Genomic DNA, 15,577 nt, shown 5'->3' with positions numbered 1-15,577 from the left:
TGTTTTCGCACTCAATTTCACAAAATTTAATTCATGGTTGTGCGGTTTGCCTAAATGCCGAGGCCGGAAAATAACAAATAATCTTTTCTTTACTTTTCTTTTCCACTAAAAAGAGCAATAATTACGGAACTAGACATTGCTATTCTAGGTAGCGGCGTGGTGTACCCATAGACCAGTGTAAGTATAGCTCGTGCACTAGCGTTAAGTATGATTCTTGCATTCTAGAGAAGGTCGTGAACTATTCTTCTTTTCAATGTAACGTTTTAAGCCTCTGACCATTCATGTATGAACAATTATGAATTAGAAATGTAATAATAATATTGTATTTGTCTTGCGCTCCATCACCTGAACAATTGGAAAAGCCCTACAACATGATTGTGAGCATCAGGATTTGAGCTCTGGTGGGTGTAGTCATGCACTCACGACTCCACCCCACACTAAGATATGTTTCTCAATAAGGATGGTTTGTATACTCTGTTCTTTTCAGCAAATAAATGTGGAATTTAGACGATTTGGCTGGCCAACCTAAGGACGTCGAGCAATTATTTCTTGTGCCTACTCATCCGACCCTGTGCACACAAGTTCCATCCTTCATATATACACCTTGTAGGTCATACAATTGGTGACTAAGATACACTTCTATCTTGCCAATTTCTTCTCTCTCGCTCAGTCTGATACATCCCAATAGAAATGGTTCAACGCATTGCTGCTACTAATTAGGATTAGATGCTTGATGGCACATGTCAATATAGCTAATTAGGATTGGGTGTCTCTAAAAAATAACCTAGGATTGAGTGGCACCGGAAAAACGAATGGGCCAGAATGTCATAAATCAAGTGCTGAGTACTTGCATGAAACGACTCCTCTATCCTAAGCCAGGTAAAGCTTCTGTGTATCGCTTAAAAACACTTAAGCAAATTATACTTGTTTCTAATAACTATTTCATCCAATGTCAGCACTGATAGCACCAGAGCCAAGGAGTACAACTATGTTTAAAGGAGTCGTGACTTGGTAGTGCCACGTGGCAATGAGAGGGGGAAATGCAACCTGTTCCTAAATTAGTTAAGGGATTCTCTTTAATTCGCATGATTGAAAAAAGCCAGTGATAGAAAAGATACAGGATTGCAATGTCATGTCTACTTGATTTTTACAGAAATTTGTTTTCACAAAAGTCTGTTTGATTGCATCATAGGGAAACAAAATATTCTTCCAGGAGGTTGGAGTGGATGGAAAATTTCCTATATAATGCAGTACAAATGAATTCTTTGGAAAAATTCCTATAGGACTCAATCCTACGAATCAAATGGCAAACTTAGAAAAATAATCCTAAGGATTTTAGCCCTCCAAATTTCCTCTGAAAATCCTTTGAATCAAAGGAGCCCTAAATGTCGTTTTCTAGAGAGTAAAAAGCTACAAATGTCAACGTAATTTCTCACATACCATGAGCTGCGCACTTTGTTTGTCCAAGCATCCATCTCAATCCCTCGACCGCTCCCGAGTTCCAACTGCCCCAATCTTTTGGTGCAAAATGGAAGACTTGTTTGCACGTTGTATTAATTTGAGATCTTCATATTACCTTTTAGACCATGTATTTCCTTTTCATGAATTGTCATGCTCCTTATTACAACAAATTGCATCTTAATACTGTTTGGATTTTTTTTTGCATTATTATTATTATTTTAGCTGGTAATATGATATTAGCAGAAGTTGCACATTCAGTTTTTTATGCCGTGAAAATTTCCATTACATAGTGGATGAAACATGGTCGATATTTCCACGTAATTGCATTTGTTCTCCTTAAAGTAATTCTCACATGGCTAGTGGACCAAAGACAAACTTTGCCAAAGCATTTTATTTTACTTAATTATTTAGATCTCTTTAATTTTTGTGTTTAAAGCAAACCATCCGGACAAACAACATGGACTTTTAGAAGAGGATGGCTTGCACACACGCGCATGTGCAAGACCCACCCTCGATTTTAACCACTGCACTTTTCAAGAACAAAAGTAAAGTGAAACATTTCTCGTCTATTTATATCTCTCTCGATCGCCCCCTCCCAGCCTCCCAGCCACACCCACAAAACTTGTATACATCCCTTCATACTGTCCATAGTTTCCTTATATAAGATCCCGGATGGTGCATGTCTTCTCATTTGTTGGTTTTTTTCAAGTACGGAAAACATCAACCATCAAGTTTGTAGGAATGAGCTGCATCAAAAAAGCAAAGGATTGCTCCATTTGAACTTTGGTCCCGTCGTGGACGGAATGCCCAGACGTCGCAGCACACCATGTGCACATGGTTCTAGCAAGTTTTGCGTCTTTGGTCACCTAGTCAACGACGAAAGTGGAATCACCTAGTCAACAATGTACCTATTCAATCAGGCAATAACCCGAGAGTGAAAAATTCTTCTACTAGGTGCTAGCACAATATGTCAATTTAATTTGTTGCGTCAAAAGAATACTGTTTACAAATAAAGAAAAATGCTAAGAGTCATGGCCTATTTTCTTGCATATCGATCAAGCGTTAGTTTTTTTTTTCTCGCGGGGATTTGCGACCTTGTCCGACACGACAACGATGCTGTGCTAGTGCATTCTGTCAATTTATTTCTACATTGCTGTATGTACTGACACGATGCTTGAGAGACAACCATGATATGTTGTGTCTTTTTTCTTTTCTTTTCTTTTTTGCACTTAGTTTGGTATGCGTTTTCGGCTTTTCGCACTCTTCCACTGAAAATAGGCAATAAATATAGAACTAAACATGCCGTGGTTGTACCCATATATTGGTATAAGTATAGTTCGTACATTACCGTTATGTATGGTTCTTGCATTCTAAATAAGGTTGTGCAGTGTTCTTCCTTTAAATATAGGACGTTTTAAGCCTTTGGCCATTAATTTTACAGTTGAAAATTTATGAATTAGATATGTAAGAATACTGTATTTGTCCTATGCTCCATCACATGGAAAATTGCTGAACAACTATATCGAGAATCAATTGGCGGTTCGATTGCCATTACTATGATGCTGTCATCATGATTTTTGCCTCTTTGTTCACATTCAAATATGCAAAAGCTAATAAGGATGGTTTGTATACTCTGTTCTTTTCAGCAAATACATATGGAATTTAGACGATTTGGTTGGCCAACGTAGGGATGTCGGCAATTATTTCTTCGGTTTTGTTATAGAGAAGTCGATGATTTTTAGTTAAAGATAAATCAACGTGTTGACCGTTAGATCTTCATCCAACGGGAGTGAGTTGGAGGTGAGAAAATGGGGATGACGTCCAGATCTTAATCCTATGGCTCTAGAGTGTCGACTACAATTTAAATCATTAAAAAAACAATCGACTGAGAAATATCCACACCCTTATTTCTTTGCATACTCATCCGACCTATGCACACAAGTTCAATCCTTTATATAATTATATAAATACTGTACCTCGTAGCTTATATTTTTGATTTGTTTTAACCAATGGGCATCCCCCATCGATTTCCATTAAGGAACCCGCCAGCGTGACACCATAGTCTGCTACGAAGCGAAGTAAAATAAACCGAAGTTCAAAACTACCCAAAAGCACTACTCCAGAATGCCTAATTCCAGAAAGAGGATAGACCGAAACATTACAGGGCGTTAAAGATCACACAGATAATGAAATCTCTTTGCTCATTCTTTTGCACCCAGATGATCGCCATCTCACAAACTTCAGCCACCAATTGTTCCACCCAACGCTTGAGAACGCTTCTAGCAGCACCTGTTAGATCAGCAAGCTTCCATCTTCAAGTTTTCTTCGGCTTGGGTCTTTCTGCAATACATCCCATGAGTTCAGGTTACTACACAGGCTAAAGATTAGGACCAACGGTTCATTTGGGAACTTATGTCTAAAGCAAGCGTCGTTTCTGTACTTCCAAATAGTCCAGGCAATTGTTGCAGCTCCACACATGAGCAACCTGCGTTGGGTAGATGAAAAAGAGGAGAGCTAACTGCCAAACATATCATCAATGCTAACTAGCATTATTCCAAAGTTAAGAACACACCCCATCGTTTGCCAGATGAATCTGGCAACATGGCAATTAAACATTAGATGGTCAATACTCTCATCCCTCACACGGAAATAGCACCGGACATCACTAGACCAGGCTCTCTTAAGCAAACTGTCTTTGGTGAGGATGCTGTTCCTCAACATTAACCAGAGGAAAATCCTTATTTTGAGGGGAATCTTTAGCTGCCAAATGAATCTGTATTCCACCAGATTCGCAGCTTTTAACTGTAGATAAGGAGACCTGACTGAGAATTGGCCGGATGATCCAATCATTCATCTCACATTATCAGGCTCAATACCCAATTTCAAATTATCTATAATCTCTTTAATCTCCTCCCACTAATATGCAGTTTCATCATAAGTGTCTTTCTAAACTAAATGCTTTCCAAACCTTCCTGTTTCACCTGTTTCACAATCACACTTGTACCTTGCCAATTTATTCTCTCTCGCTCACTCTGATGCACCGAGAAGTACACACAATTGAAAGTTTCAACTCGATGTAAGAGTACGTAATTAGGATTAAACCCTTGGTGCAACATGTAATTGTAGCTAATCAGGATTGGGGTCTCTAAAACCAAATAAAATAGGATTGGGTGGGACCGGAAAAACATTAAGCAAACAGAGATTGTAAAGAGTAGTGGTTAGCTTGATATTCTTCCTAAACTTGCTTCTAACTCCAACATCAGCACACTGACTTAAAGGAGCCGCAACTATGTTGTGCCACGTGGCAATGTGAGTGAAAAATATGACATGTTCATAATTGGTCAAATGCCGTTCCTAGAGAGGAGTAAATGTCAATCTTAATCTCTTGAAACCAATTTGCGCACTTTGTTCGTCCGAGCATCCGAGAGAGAGGCGAACCCTCAACAACCCCCGAGTCCCAAGTCCCAACTCCCCCGATCTCTTGGTCAGAGTTTCCATCGTCATGGAGGGACAGGAGCCTGGTGCGGATCTCGAGGCGCTCATCCGGCGGCTGCGGCTCCACCAGCCGCCTCCCTCCCCGTACGCTGGCCATCCACCCACCGCGGCGACCACCGCCGCCGACGAACTGTTTCAGCCGAGGAGAGCCGCCGTGCTGGTCTGCCTCTTCCGGGGCACCGCCGGCGAGCTCCGCGTCATCCTCACCAAGCGCTCATCTTCCCTCTCCACCCACTCCGGTGAGCTTGCTTCCTTCGTGCTCGTTGCTTTTTGTTTATGCGGGTTCTCTTGGGTGCGATCGATTCGAATGTTGGAGCAAGGTGGAATAGATTTCTCATATGTGAAATCAATCAAGCATCCGCGCCATTTGGGCGGCTTATTTTGGGAATGAGAAATTATGCAAAGAGTTGGATTCCTGGGAGTTCATCGGAGGTTTTTAGCCAGGCTGGGAACCAAACATCCTCTTAGGGCCTCCACAGTGTGCGCCAAATAGGGCCTCCACAGAGCTCTGTTAGATTGGTTGCTAGAAAAACTTACTTTGATCTCTGATTGGAACAGATATGTAGGTCCTACCCCCACCTGAAAACCAACCGAAACTTTATTACAAAATCAAGGTGCACTAGAAACTTACAACTTGAATGCCATTTGGCTCATCTCAGGAATGGCTAAATCACTGGAGTTTGGCTCTGAAATGAAATAAGCTGAGTTTGCACCTTGATTCTCAGTTGAGTAGTAGAACATAGCCTTGAGACTTCTTGGAGTCGGCTTGCCATAGCTTCCAAATATTAGGAGTGAATCCACAAATGCGTTGCAGACTATAGCTTTGTCTCATAGATAAACTGGTTGAGCACACATTACTGGTTACCGCAGAGAGCTGACTTACCTCAAATCCGCTTCTGCGGGTGAGCTGACGATGTAGCCTAGCTCAGCTCATTTGACTTCAGCTTGTTCCTACCATAGTGAAAAGTGTGGGTGAAAACTTGCTTATACCCATGGATGTCTATTTTGTTACATTTTAGCACTGATTCCGTGCCTACATTTGAGATTTACAGGGGAGGTTGCATTGCCAGGCGGAAAAGCCGATAAAGGTGATGCTGACAATGCAGCAACAGCTCTCCGGGAGGCTGAGGAGGAGATTGGGCTCGACCCATGTCTGGTCACCGTTGTTGCCTCTCTCGAGCACTTCTTGTCAAAGGTGCATTACCTTTTAGTCTTCTTTTCTATCCGAGTTGACAATCTTATTACATGGAGAAATTGTGTTGCACGTCACAATCCATCAGTGAAAGAACATGAAACTTTTACCTTAGTCTGCCAGCTATTACAACTATGAAACTGTTTCCTTCTTACAACTAAATAAACTTGATTCAGTTGATCTGTCTATGATGTCCTGGGGTCTGAGGATGATATCACACATGCTGACATGCCTGTTCTTTCTGTGCGTCATGTTTGCCCATCCTATGTTTTGAGTTACTGATTTAAGTTCAATCCGACAGTTGCATAGCAAGTGAAGTATTCTTCGACTGTCATCGATGTTAATTGTTACATGGGAACCATCGATGTTCAGATTGTGCACGTTACCATTTTCCCATTCTTGGTTTCTTTTTTAGGATTTAACTACGGTAAACTAGTTTTATGATCAATTTCTTTCGGATATCGCGTACTGTATTTGAAATCTGAATTGAACCTGTCTAATGTATCTCAAGATTATTTTGGTACTTCTCATACGATCACATAAAATATTCTGCCGACTGTTGGGATCCATATCAGTAAGACAATCAGCAGAATCTAACTGCTTAAAACTGAATTTCATGGTCTTCTTCTACTGCTACCGAGAGCATGCATATTTTTTTATGTAAACCAAGAAATTGAGTGCAAGATTTGCACTTCAATTTGTTTACCACCAAGATTTACAACCCAACCCCAGAGCAAATTTTTGTGCCTCACTGTTTTGATTTTCTCCAACATTTTGGAAGTTTTAATTTGTGAAGTTCCATAGTACCATTCAATTATAAGGTTGTTCTTACAGTCTCAAGATCTGTTAAGGTAAACATTATCAGTATCTTTGGCAGCATCTTCTGGTAGTTGTTCCTATTGTTGGCGTACTCTCAGATATAGAAGCATTTAAACCTGTTCTTAACATCCACGAGGTCGATGACATGTTCGATGTACCTATGGAGATGTTCCTCAAGGTTAGTCTATTTTGTCTTCTCATCATGCTAATTCAAAGGGTACTTTCATTTTTTTCCTTTTGGTATTTTATGGGGTACGTAGTAATCGATGCATCCAAATGACCAGTTAACTGCAAAACAAAGAAATAAAAACTACTGCATGAATTAATTATTACAGTATGTATATTTAAACTGCTTGGCCAGAATAGAAAAACTATTCTAGGCCTGCCAAAACAAATAAACATGCTTCAAAAAAAATTCATTTCTGCTGACAAATTGCAAACGGAACTTGCTTAGTCTTTGTTAAGATACTGTAATGTATTGGATGTCTTCCCTTGATCCAGGATGAGAACAGGAGATCCGAGGAGCGAGAACGAATGGGGCAGATCTTCACAATTCAGTACTTCGATTATGAGAAAGGAAACAAGAAGTATGTAATCTGGGGTCTGACTGCCCGCATCCTGATCCATGCAGCTTCAATTGTATACCAGCGGCCACCGGACTTTGTTGAGCGAAGATTGCAATTCAGCATGCCAAAGTACTAAGCGAAGTGTGGTCTATGCCTTGGTCTGGACCTGCTAAACACTAAACCTAAATATTTAGAATGCTGTATCATACTCTCATTTATATGGTGTTGGCGTCTAAAGCAGAGTTGGTCATGAGTAACTGCTGTCGCATGTAAAGGGATTCCAAACCATATGCTTCTATATGATTCATATTCTGTCCACAGGTAATTACATAACATAGTAATGAAAAAGATTAACATTTTGTACATTTTATTTATATTGAGTACACCTTGAACTGTCCCTGTTAATGTCATTAAGTACTTGCGCTATAAATATATATAAATGAGGTCATTCTTCTGACGGACTCTCGTTCAAAAAGAGCTGAAGCTTGCGGACACCATTTGTATTGCTGATCACCTGCCATGATTTTTCTTGAATGCGCATTGTAATGCAAGGGTCTAGATTAGAGTGTTGATAGCACGTCATTTTCGTAGCACATGTTTCTTCAATAATACTTTTAAACTGCCTGCCTATAACGTATTTTCTTTTTAGTAGTCTATGCTTTAAAGTTGTGACAAACGTTTGGCATTGCTCCTAGCATGGAGCATGTGCTTTTGAATTGCCAAGAAAACAAAATGTGAAGCGGCGATCTTAACATCCTACGATAAATCTACGGTCTATCCAATCACGAATTACGGGATAGACCGTTTAACACACCGATGCTCAATCCAAGATTTAAAACCGGAGTGTTGCATCATAGGCTGGTAGTTCTGATGACCAGAAGAAGGAAATATCAAGAGGATTTTCCTACGACATTTGGAACCAAAAGTATAGAGCCTAGAGGTGCCTATTGCATACGCCCTCCCTAGCACCTCCGATCTCTCCCTCCCAGCCTCCGATTCTCCATGGGGGGGGAGCTCGGCAGGAACATCGAAGCGCTCATCCAACGGCTGAGGCTCCACCAGCCGCCTCCTTCCCCTTACTCCGGTGATCCCTCCACGGCGGCAACCCCTGCCGCCGCCGAGCTCTTTCGGCCTCGGAGGGCCGCCGTGCTGGTCTGCCTCTTCCAGGGCGCCGCCGGCGAGCTCCGCGTCCTCCTCACCAAGCGCGCCTCCTCCCTCTCCACCCACTCCGGTGAGCAGCTCGCTTGCTTCTTCCTTTAAGCTTTTGGTCGATCCGAATCGTGGCGCCAAGGTAAAAGAATTTAGGGGAAATGTGTATCGCTTGTGCGGACTGCGGTAGGCTTGTGTGTGTTCGGGACCAAAGCTCGGATAATTTCCGTTTCCAGTGTTCTCCATTTTCATTGTCTGTCGACGGATGAATTGGTATTTCTCTCTTGTATCTATACAAATCCAAGTCCGTTAATTCGGGACGGAGGGAGTATCACTTACTTCTGGGAATCTGAGCGAAGGAAATTCAAGCAACTGGTTGGAAGTTGAGACGGAATAAAGTGGAAGGGTTGGATATTATAGAAGCATTCCAGATGATTATTTGTGGCGTTGTCGGTTGCTCTGTTTATATTGCGGAACTCCATATAGGTTCCAATCTTGTAAACGAGCGCATAACGACTGCTTTTGTTTTCGGCACCAAGAAACATTGTTCATTCTGTTCACTGTTTAGTTATGCTACCATAGTGTTCAGTTAGCTCTTGAGTTGCAGGGGTCTTGTTTGAACTCATATGACATATCTTGTTTTAGATTTCATTTCTTTTATGCTCATTTGTCTAAAATGAGTAGGACAACCAAGGTATTGGTGATTTTTTAGTCATAGTTCAGAACCTTTTTTTAATGTAAAACAGGACAGTGTTATAGGGTGTCAGTGATTCATGGTGATAGATCAGAAATGGTCCACAGATTTGTTTTTCTCTTGCTTGGTTCACATGTTTTAGCTAATCCAACCAGCACACATGTGGAATTTTTAGGAATATCTCCAAATTATTTTAATCTAGTGCCCTGTTTGATGCCATGACCCTACGAGCTACGAATAATATTGTTTATTTAAATTTTTGTGTATAGTTGGACCAGGTAAGTAGGGTGCTTTAGATATTAACAACATCTTATCTACATGGGCTAACCCAGGCATGCTACTCCTGCGGTTTCGATAAGCCCAGAGCGAACTGGAAAGAGAAGTCCATTGATACACAATTTGTTTCTACATCATTTTAATTTGATAGTCACCACATAATACATTTTAAAAGTAGATACATTTCTCGAAACAAAAAGCTAAATGTTGATAATATACTGCAAAGATCCTAAGATCTTGCAAATTCGTAATAATCTATTTACAGCATATATTTCTTAGTGCATAACATGGCCAAACTAGTCAACAGTTTGTAGACCAATGTGCACTAAATCATCTAATGTATTGTGCTGAAATAGCTCAAAACTGGAAATCTAAAGAGGGATAAGGTAAAAATAAAGAATTTGAAAATAATTCGAAATGCACATCAATTTTGATAGATAATGTTGTATAGTAACAAACTGTAATGCTAAAATGTTAAAAGTTTTAATACTAGGAATTGGGATCTATATAAATACATAATTGACATGCATATTAGGCTCCTTTTCGGAACATGGATGGTGAAAATGGACTTATAGGTCTAACAAGTTGTACTATGTTCACGATGGTTATTTTAGGCATTTCACTTAGTAAAAAACACACACAGAACTAAATGATCAACAAACAGAAAACTGATTTAGAAATTAAGAAACTGTAGATAGATTCGTACGTTGGTTATGCTGTCAGAACCTGGTAAAAGAAGAAAAATGTGCATCTTATCCCCTTTAAGGCTGGAGGTGCATCTTTTTTACTGCTTCTACTTTTCCAGATGCCGCTTCTACTAATACTGTTGAATAGCAATTGGTTCTGTAATGTGTTAAGTTTCACATATGATAATTTCTGAGTCTAGCCAACCTAGCTTTCTCCACTGCTAGGATTTTGCTTGCCATAGCTTTTCCATTTGAAGAATCAAGGTCACAAATGTATACTAACCTAGTAACCTACACATGAGCTGGATTGGTCTTTAGCTTTCTGGTTCAATCCTTACCTTACTTATATCAAATCTGCTCAGTCAACTGAACTAAATTTGTTTCCTCCATCTGGGATTTGCAGGGGAGGTTGCATTGCCAGGAGGAAAAGCTGACGAGGGTGATGCTGATGATGCAGCAACAGCATTAAGGGAGGCGAAGGAGGAGATCGGGCTTGATTCAACCCTGGTCACTGTCGTTTCCTCGCTTGAGCACTTCTTGTCCAAGGTACAATGTCCCTGGAATTCGGGTTCTCACTTATGACCTTACTGGGGAAAAAGTGACATCATAGAGGCACATACTGGTTAAGGGCATCATTGAAAAGGCATGTAAATTTACCCTTTTTTTTCTAGTTCAGACTTTGGAATCAAACACGAGCGCAGCTAAACCAACTGACTTAGGACATGTTTATAGTCGGTTTGCAGAACGTGCAGCAGCCTATTCTTTCGAGAGTCCTCTATACTGGATAGCAATCGTACAGCATCCCATAGAATGTAGCAGGCTGTTCATCCTGTTGTCCTTCTGATATCTCGGAATAAGTTCTACTAGGAAAGTTGCATAGCACGTGAAATATTAATCCGAAAGATCAAAAATTGACTTCAGTTTAAAATGGATTATAATTAGGCTTGCATTTACCTTGGGAGTATGCAGTTTGTTCAGATTGTGCATATTATCTTTGTTTAAGGAATAGTGCAATTTATCATTTAACGTTTCTGAATGGCCTTGTTTAGGATTTTGATTACACTAATGATTGTGTTATGATCAATGAATTGCATGTTATGTAAGGAATTTTTCTTTTGATCACACTTGTCTAATGTCTCAGAAGATTACTTCCATACTTGTCATATCATCACATACTACACTATATAGAAAATAATGCCATTTTGTTCATGAACAAAGATATAGGGACCTAAAATTAAATTTCATATCAGCTGCTGCAGAGGGAGCCTGATTTTATCACCAGTTTGTTGTAGTAAAATGGCTAAGCTGCAGGCCAGGAGTTCCCTTTGTTTTGCTGCTTCAACATTAACTACCAAAGTTCCTTACGAATTATTGTGCCTCGCTGATTGATACTTACAAGTTACTGTTTTGGTTGTGTGAAGTAGTAGACTTCCATTCAATAATTAGCTTACAGTGTCATGATTCATCAAGATTAATATTCTCCATGTCTTTGGCAGCATCTTCTGGTAGTTGTTCCTGTTGTTGGCATACTCTCAGATATACAGGCATTCAAACCTGTCCTTAATGTTGGTGAGGTGGACGATATTTTTGATGTACCTCTGGAGATGTTCCTCAAGGTCAGTGTTACCACTGTGTTTTCACCATGCTAATTTAAGGGCTACATACAATTTAGGCCCCGCTTGGCATCCGGGAAACTTTATACCCCTGTGTCAATTTACATCTGTATTCTATCGGGCACCAACAAAACCAGCGGCTTTTTTTTCCCTTCTAAAATATTGTTTGGATAGCATCGTATTTAAATACAAGAACATAGACTTGTGTGCAATTCCATGCTGAATTGTAGCCTCGAACAGAGTACTACAGTCTCAAATAAACAATCCATCCAGAATTTTACATAGAAACCAAATCGATCAGGTCTGAACATCAGAACATATGAAGAATATATTCAACTGCAAGTGGCATTTAAATTTGATCACAAACGAAGGCCTGGACACATGAACTGAGAAGTGTGTTTTAAACTTGTGAAGTTCCAGCATGCTATCATGCAGTATAAACATATAACAAACTCATTAAAAGCTCAGTTTTTTGCGACAAGATCAATGAGACATTACAAATGGGAAGGATTTGAGGAGATGAAGAAAACAAATAGCAAGGATTTGAGCCACTCTTAAAGTGCTTCCAGCAGAACTTGTATCTTTGCGCTCTAAATAACTGATGTCCTGGCATAAACGGACCACACGAATGTAAGATGAATGTTCATTAAAATTTGATGGATATAAACATTCAAAAGAGACTAACTACTATAAGACGACATGTATAAGAGAAGCAATCAAACCAAGGCAACTTACTACTGTGCCAAACTTACCAAAATGCATGTGCAGAGCAACAAGAAGGCTTCATACAAACAGATCATGTAATGGTCCTAGCATATCCATCTAACATACAAAGAGATCCATGTATTGAACAAAAGAACAACAAAAATCACTTGAGAAAATAGTCCTAACATACAAACATATCCTTGTAACACTACTGCTGCATGCAAGAATGAACCAAAGTAGTAATACATGCTGCAAGTCAAGGACCGGGAAAAGAAAAAGGGTATATACATTGTAAAACCAAGAACCTGATCATGTAACATGTGAACATTTTTCTTTTGGTAAAGATGAACATGCATCCAGCCAATTTTCAGTCCCTCCAAGAACCCTAACAAGATGAACATTCTACTTAATTAGAAGCTTTGGATGATCAACCAAGTTTATTTTAACAGTTCAACACAACAGGCAGCTTCTGCCTTTGTTCAGCAAACAAAACTTTACCAGCAAAAATATAACTTCATCCAAAAGGTGAGGTCAACCAGGCAGGCATCGACAACCACAACAAGGCGATCGATGCATAAACTTCTACAAACCTATCAATTGGATCTATTGCCAAACTTTTGTCAGAAATAATCAAGTGATGAATCCAATATTTTAAAAGAAGATGTAGTGCTGAAACCAAGTGAATTATGAGCTTACTGACAAGATGAACTTGTTTCTGAAAATACCAACCACATAATTAAGATGAACTACTTTCTTGGGTCTACAACAACCAAAATACCAACCAAATTAGCTTCTGAAAATTAATGTATTTCCTTGCCTACCTACCGTTGCACATTGCAATATAGGAGATGCAACACAAGCACAGTATGTAAAAAATTGGACAAGAAGGAGGCTGGCTATGCTACCTTAGTTGGGGAGGTCACATCGAGGCAAAGGAGGGAGCCAAGGAGGTTGCAGCAATATGGAGGATGGAGTCAGCGTCTCAGGGAGATTGTGGTGAGGAAGATGAGGGCTCCAGGGAGGTTGTGTGGAGCTAATGCCTCGCCGGCAACTTATTCAAGAACTGCAAGTGCCTCCTCTCCCGAAGCCCACCCTCCCATGACTGCATGCTCCTCGCCGTCGACCTGGACTTGACGGCGCTACGCCATTGACAGCCACGAGCACTGGTACACCCCAGTACAGCTTCAAGAAGCGTCCCAGGTTCCGATTCTCCAGTCGCGACGTCGCCCGCCGCCACCAATCTAGTTCCCATCGTCCGCCGCCGCAGCCTCGCTGAAGCCTCACGCTGCCGCCTCGCCAGACTCCGCTCCAGTCGCCAAAGTCTCGCCCCGCCAGATCCGCTCTAGAAAGCGCCACATCTCTCCTGCCGGCGGCTGGTTTCTAGGGTTATCCCCTCGGCGTCGTCGCCTCTCTCTTCTCGTCGTTTTTCTTTTGGAACCTCCTCAGCTCCGTAACTGTTTACGGGCAGAACGACCCCAAACCGAGCGGAAAAAAAACCGAAAACGGCGAACCAATCACCATTTCGGGCCTTCGTCGGAAAACTTGTGGGCTCCGTATAATACGCCGGTTTTGGGCCCAAATACGACGAACCAAGCAGGGCCTTATGTTTAGGTTTTTATGCAACTGTATTTATGTACAGTGGCAGAGTCAGGGGGGTGACAGCAGGGGCCAAGGCCCTCCCATGTTAATATATGAAAAAAATTAGAAATTTTCGTATGCTTCTTTTACTTGGCCCCCCTTTTCCCCTAACAAAGACAGTTAACATACAGAGCTACAGTCATAGGGACAAAATAAATTTCATTCCTTTTATCTTGACACAATGCCATTTCTCCCTTCGATCTGTTGACAGGACGAGCACAGGACATCGGAAGAGCGAGAATGGATGGGGCAGGAATTCACACTTCATCACTTTAATTATGAGAAAGGGAACAAAAAGTACAAGATTTGGGGCCTTACTGCCGGCATCTTGATACATGCCGCTTCAGTCGTATACCAGCGGCCACCAGACTTTGCTGAGCGAAGAGTACAGTTCAACTTGCCAAAATACTCGAAGGAGTATTCTTCAATGCCATGATCAGGATTAAGATGCATATACACCTAGTTCGGCCTTGTCATAAGGAAGACTATACCACAAGAATATCTTGTAGAATCTAAATGGTTTCCAAATCATATGCTGCCATATAATTGATATTCGTGGCGCCATTCTTTTCATAATAATACAGCAATAACATTAACATTCAGAAAAAATGTTGATGTTGTTCCTATTGATGTGACCAATGGCTTGCTAAGGCAGTTAGATTATTACAGAACATTAACATTCACAAAAATTATAGGACCGAAAGTTTCTGAAGACCTTTTCGTACTGTTGGTCCTGTTGATTCTGCGTGTGTCCAGTGCTTATGTACCCTTTGCTGCAATCTTCTTATTAAATTACCTCTGACGCATCTTTTGCGCCATGTTGTGTGCCGAACTCCAACATGGCCAGATGAATTTTTTCGCAGGTGGCAACTTTGGACTTTGGAGTGGGCAGTGTGACCTGAAAGCAATGGTAGAAAAGAAAGGTATTGAAGAAATACAGTAAGTAACACATAGGTAGTGCTTCCATGAGTCTGTGCGCAGGATAGTAGCGCTACTTTCTTAATTTGCTTATGTGCATGCTTTGTGCGACATCGAACAGAAGAGATCCCTTTCCTCCTGTTTTTCTAAGTTACAACTTTCACATCACAGTGTATCCTTTTCATGTCTTTCCTGTCGTGTTGGCGGCTTTATTAGTCACCATGGGATTTTTCCATGGGCAGCATTCAGAGAAAGCCATAGGAGTAGTGGGTGCCTTTTCAAATTTTTTGGAGGGCAAGATGAGATTCATGGAGCTCACCAAGCGTACCGTGTGCTGTGTAAATCTTGTGGTTTATCGTGCGGGC

General features: G+C 40.8%; 2 protein-coding genes and 1 long non-coding RNA gene across 4 annotated transcripts; 2 read left to right on the top strand and 1 right to left on the bottom strand.

Moving 5' to 3' along the window:
- The first annotated feature begins 4,830 nt into the window (after nt 1–4,830).
- Nucleotides 4,831–7,930, top strand: LOC100828516 (nudix hydrolase 15, mitochondrial). The gene is made up of 4 exons (XM_003574391.4): nt 4,831–5,195; nt 6,009–6,151; nt 7,026–7,145; nt 7,469–7,930. Exons 1-4 carry the CDS (start codon nt 4,964–4,966, stop codon nt 7,667–7,669), a joined length of 696 nt encoding a protein of 231 aa, XP_003574439.1. The 5' UTR covers nt 4,831–4,963; the 3' UTR covers nt 7,670–7,930.
- A 484-nt stretch (nt 7,931–8,414) lies between these two features.
- LOC100828213 (nudix hydrolase 15, mitochondrial) lies at nt 8,415–15,019 on the top strand. Its single transcript, XM_003574390.4, has 4 exons — nt 8,415–8,764; nt 10,742–10,884; nt 11,835–11,954; nt 14,506–15,019. Exons 1-4 carry the CDS (start codon nt 8,536–8,538, stop codon nt 14,728–14,730), a joined length of 717 nt encoding a protein of 238 aa, XP_003574438.1. The 5' UTR covers nt 8,415–8,535; the 3' UTR covers nt 14,731–15,019.
- Nucleotides 12,389–13,920, bottom strand: LOC104583705. Of its 2 annotated transcripts, none has more exons than XR_002965122.1 (2): nt 12,704–13,920; nt 12,389–12,549 (listed from the first exon to the last, which is right to left on the bottom strand). It is a non-coding gene; the product is annotated as an uncharacterized LOC104583705 (long non-coding RNA). The 2 variants fall into 2 exon arrangements; XR_731632.3 differs by having other exon boundaries at nt 12,389–12,557; nt 12,704–13,908.
- Nucleotides 15,020–15,577: the final 558 nt, after the last annotated feature.

Source organism: Brachypodium distachyon, chromosome 3 (genome assembly GCF_000005505.3).
Source record: "Brachypodium distachyon strain Bd21 chromosome 3, Brachypodium_distachyon_v3.0, whole genome shotgun sequence".
NCBI classification, from domain to species: Eukaryota; Viridiplantae; Streptophyta; class Magnoliopsida; order Poales; family Poaceae; genus Brachypodium; species Brachypodium distachyon.
This window is presented reverse-complemented; position numbering and strand designations above follow the sequence as displayed.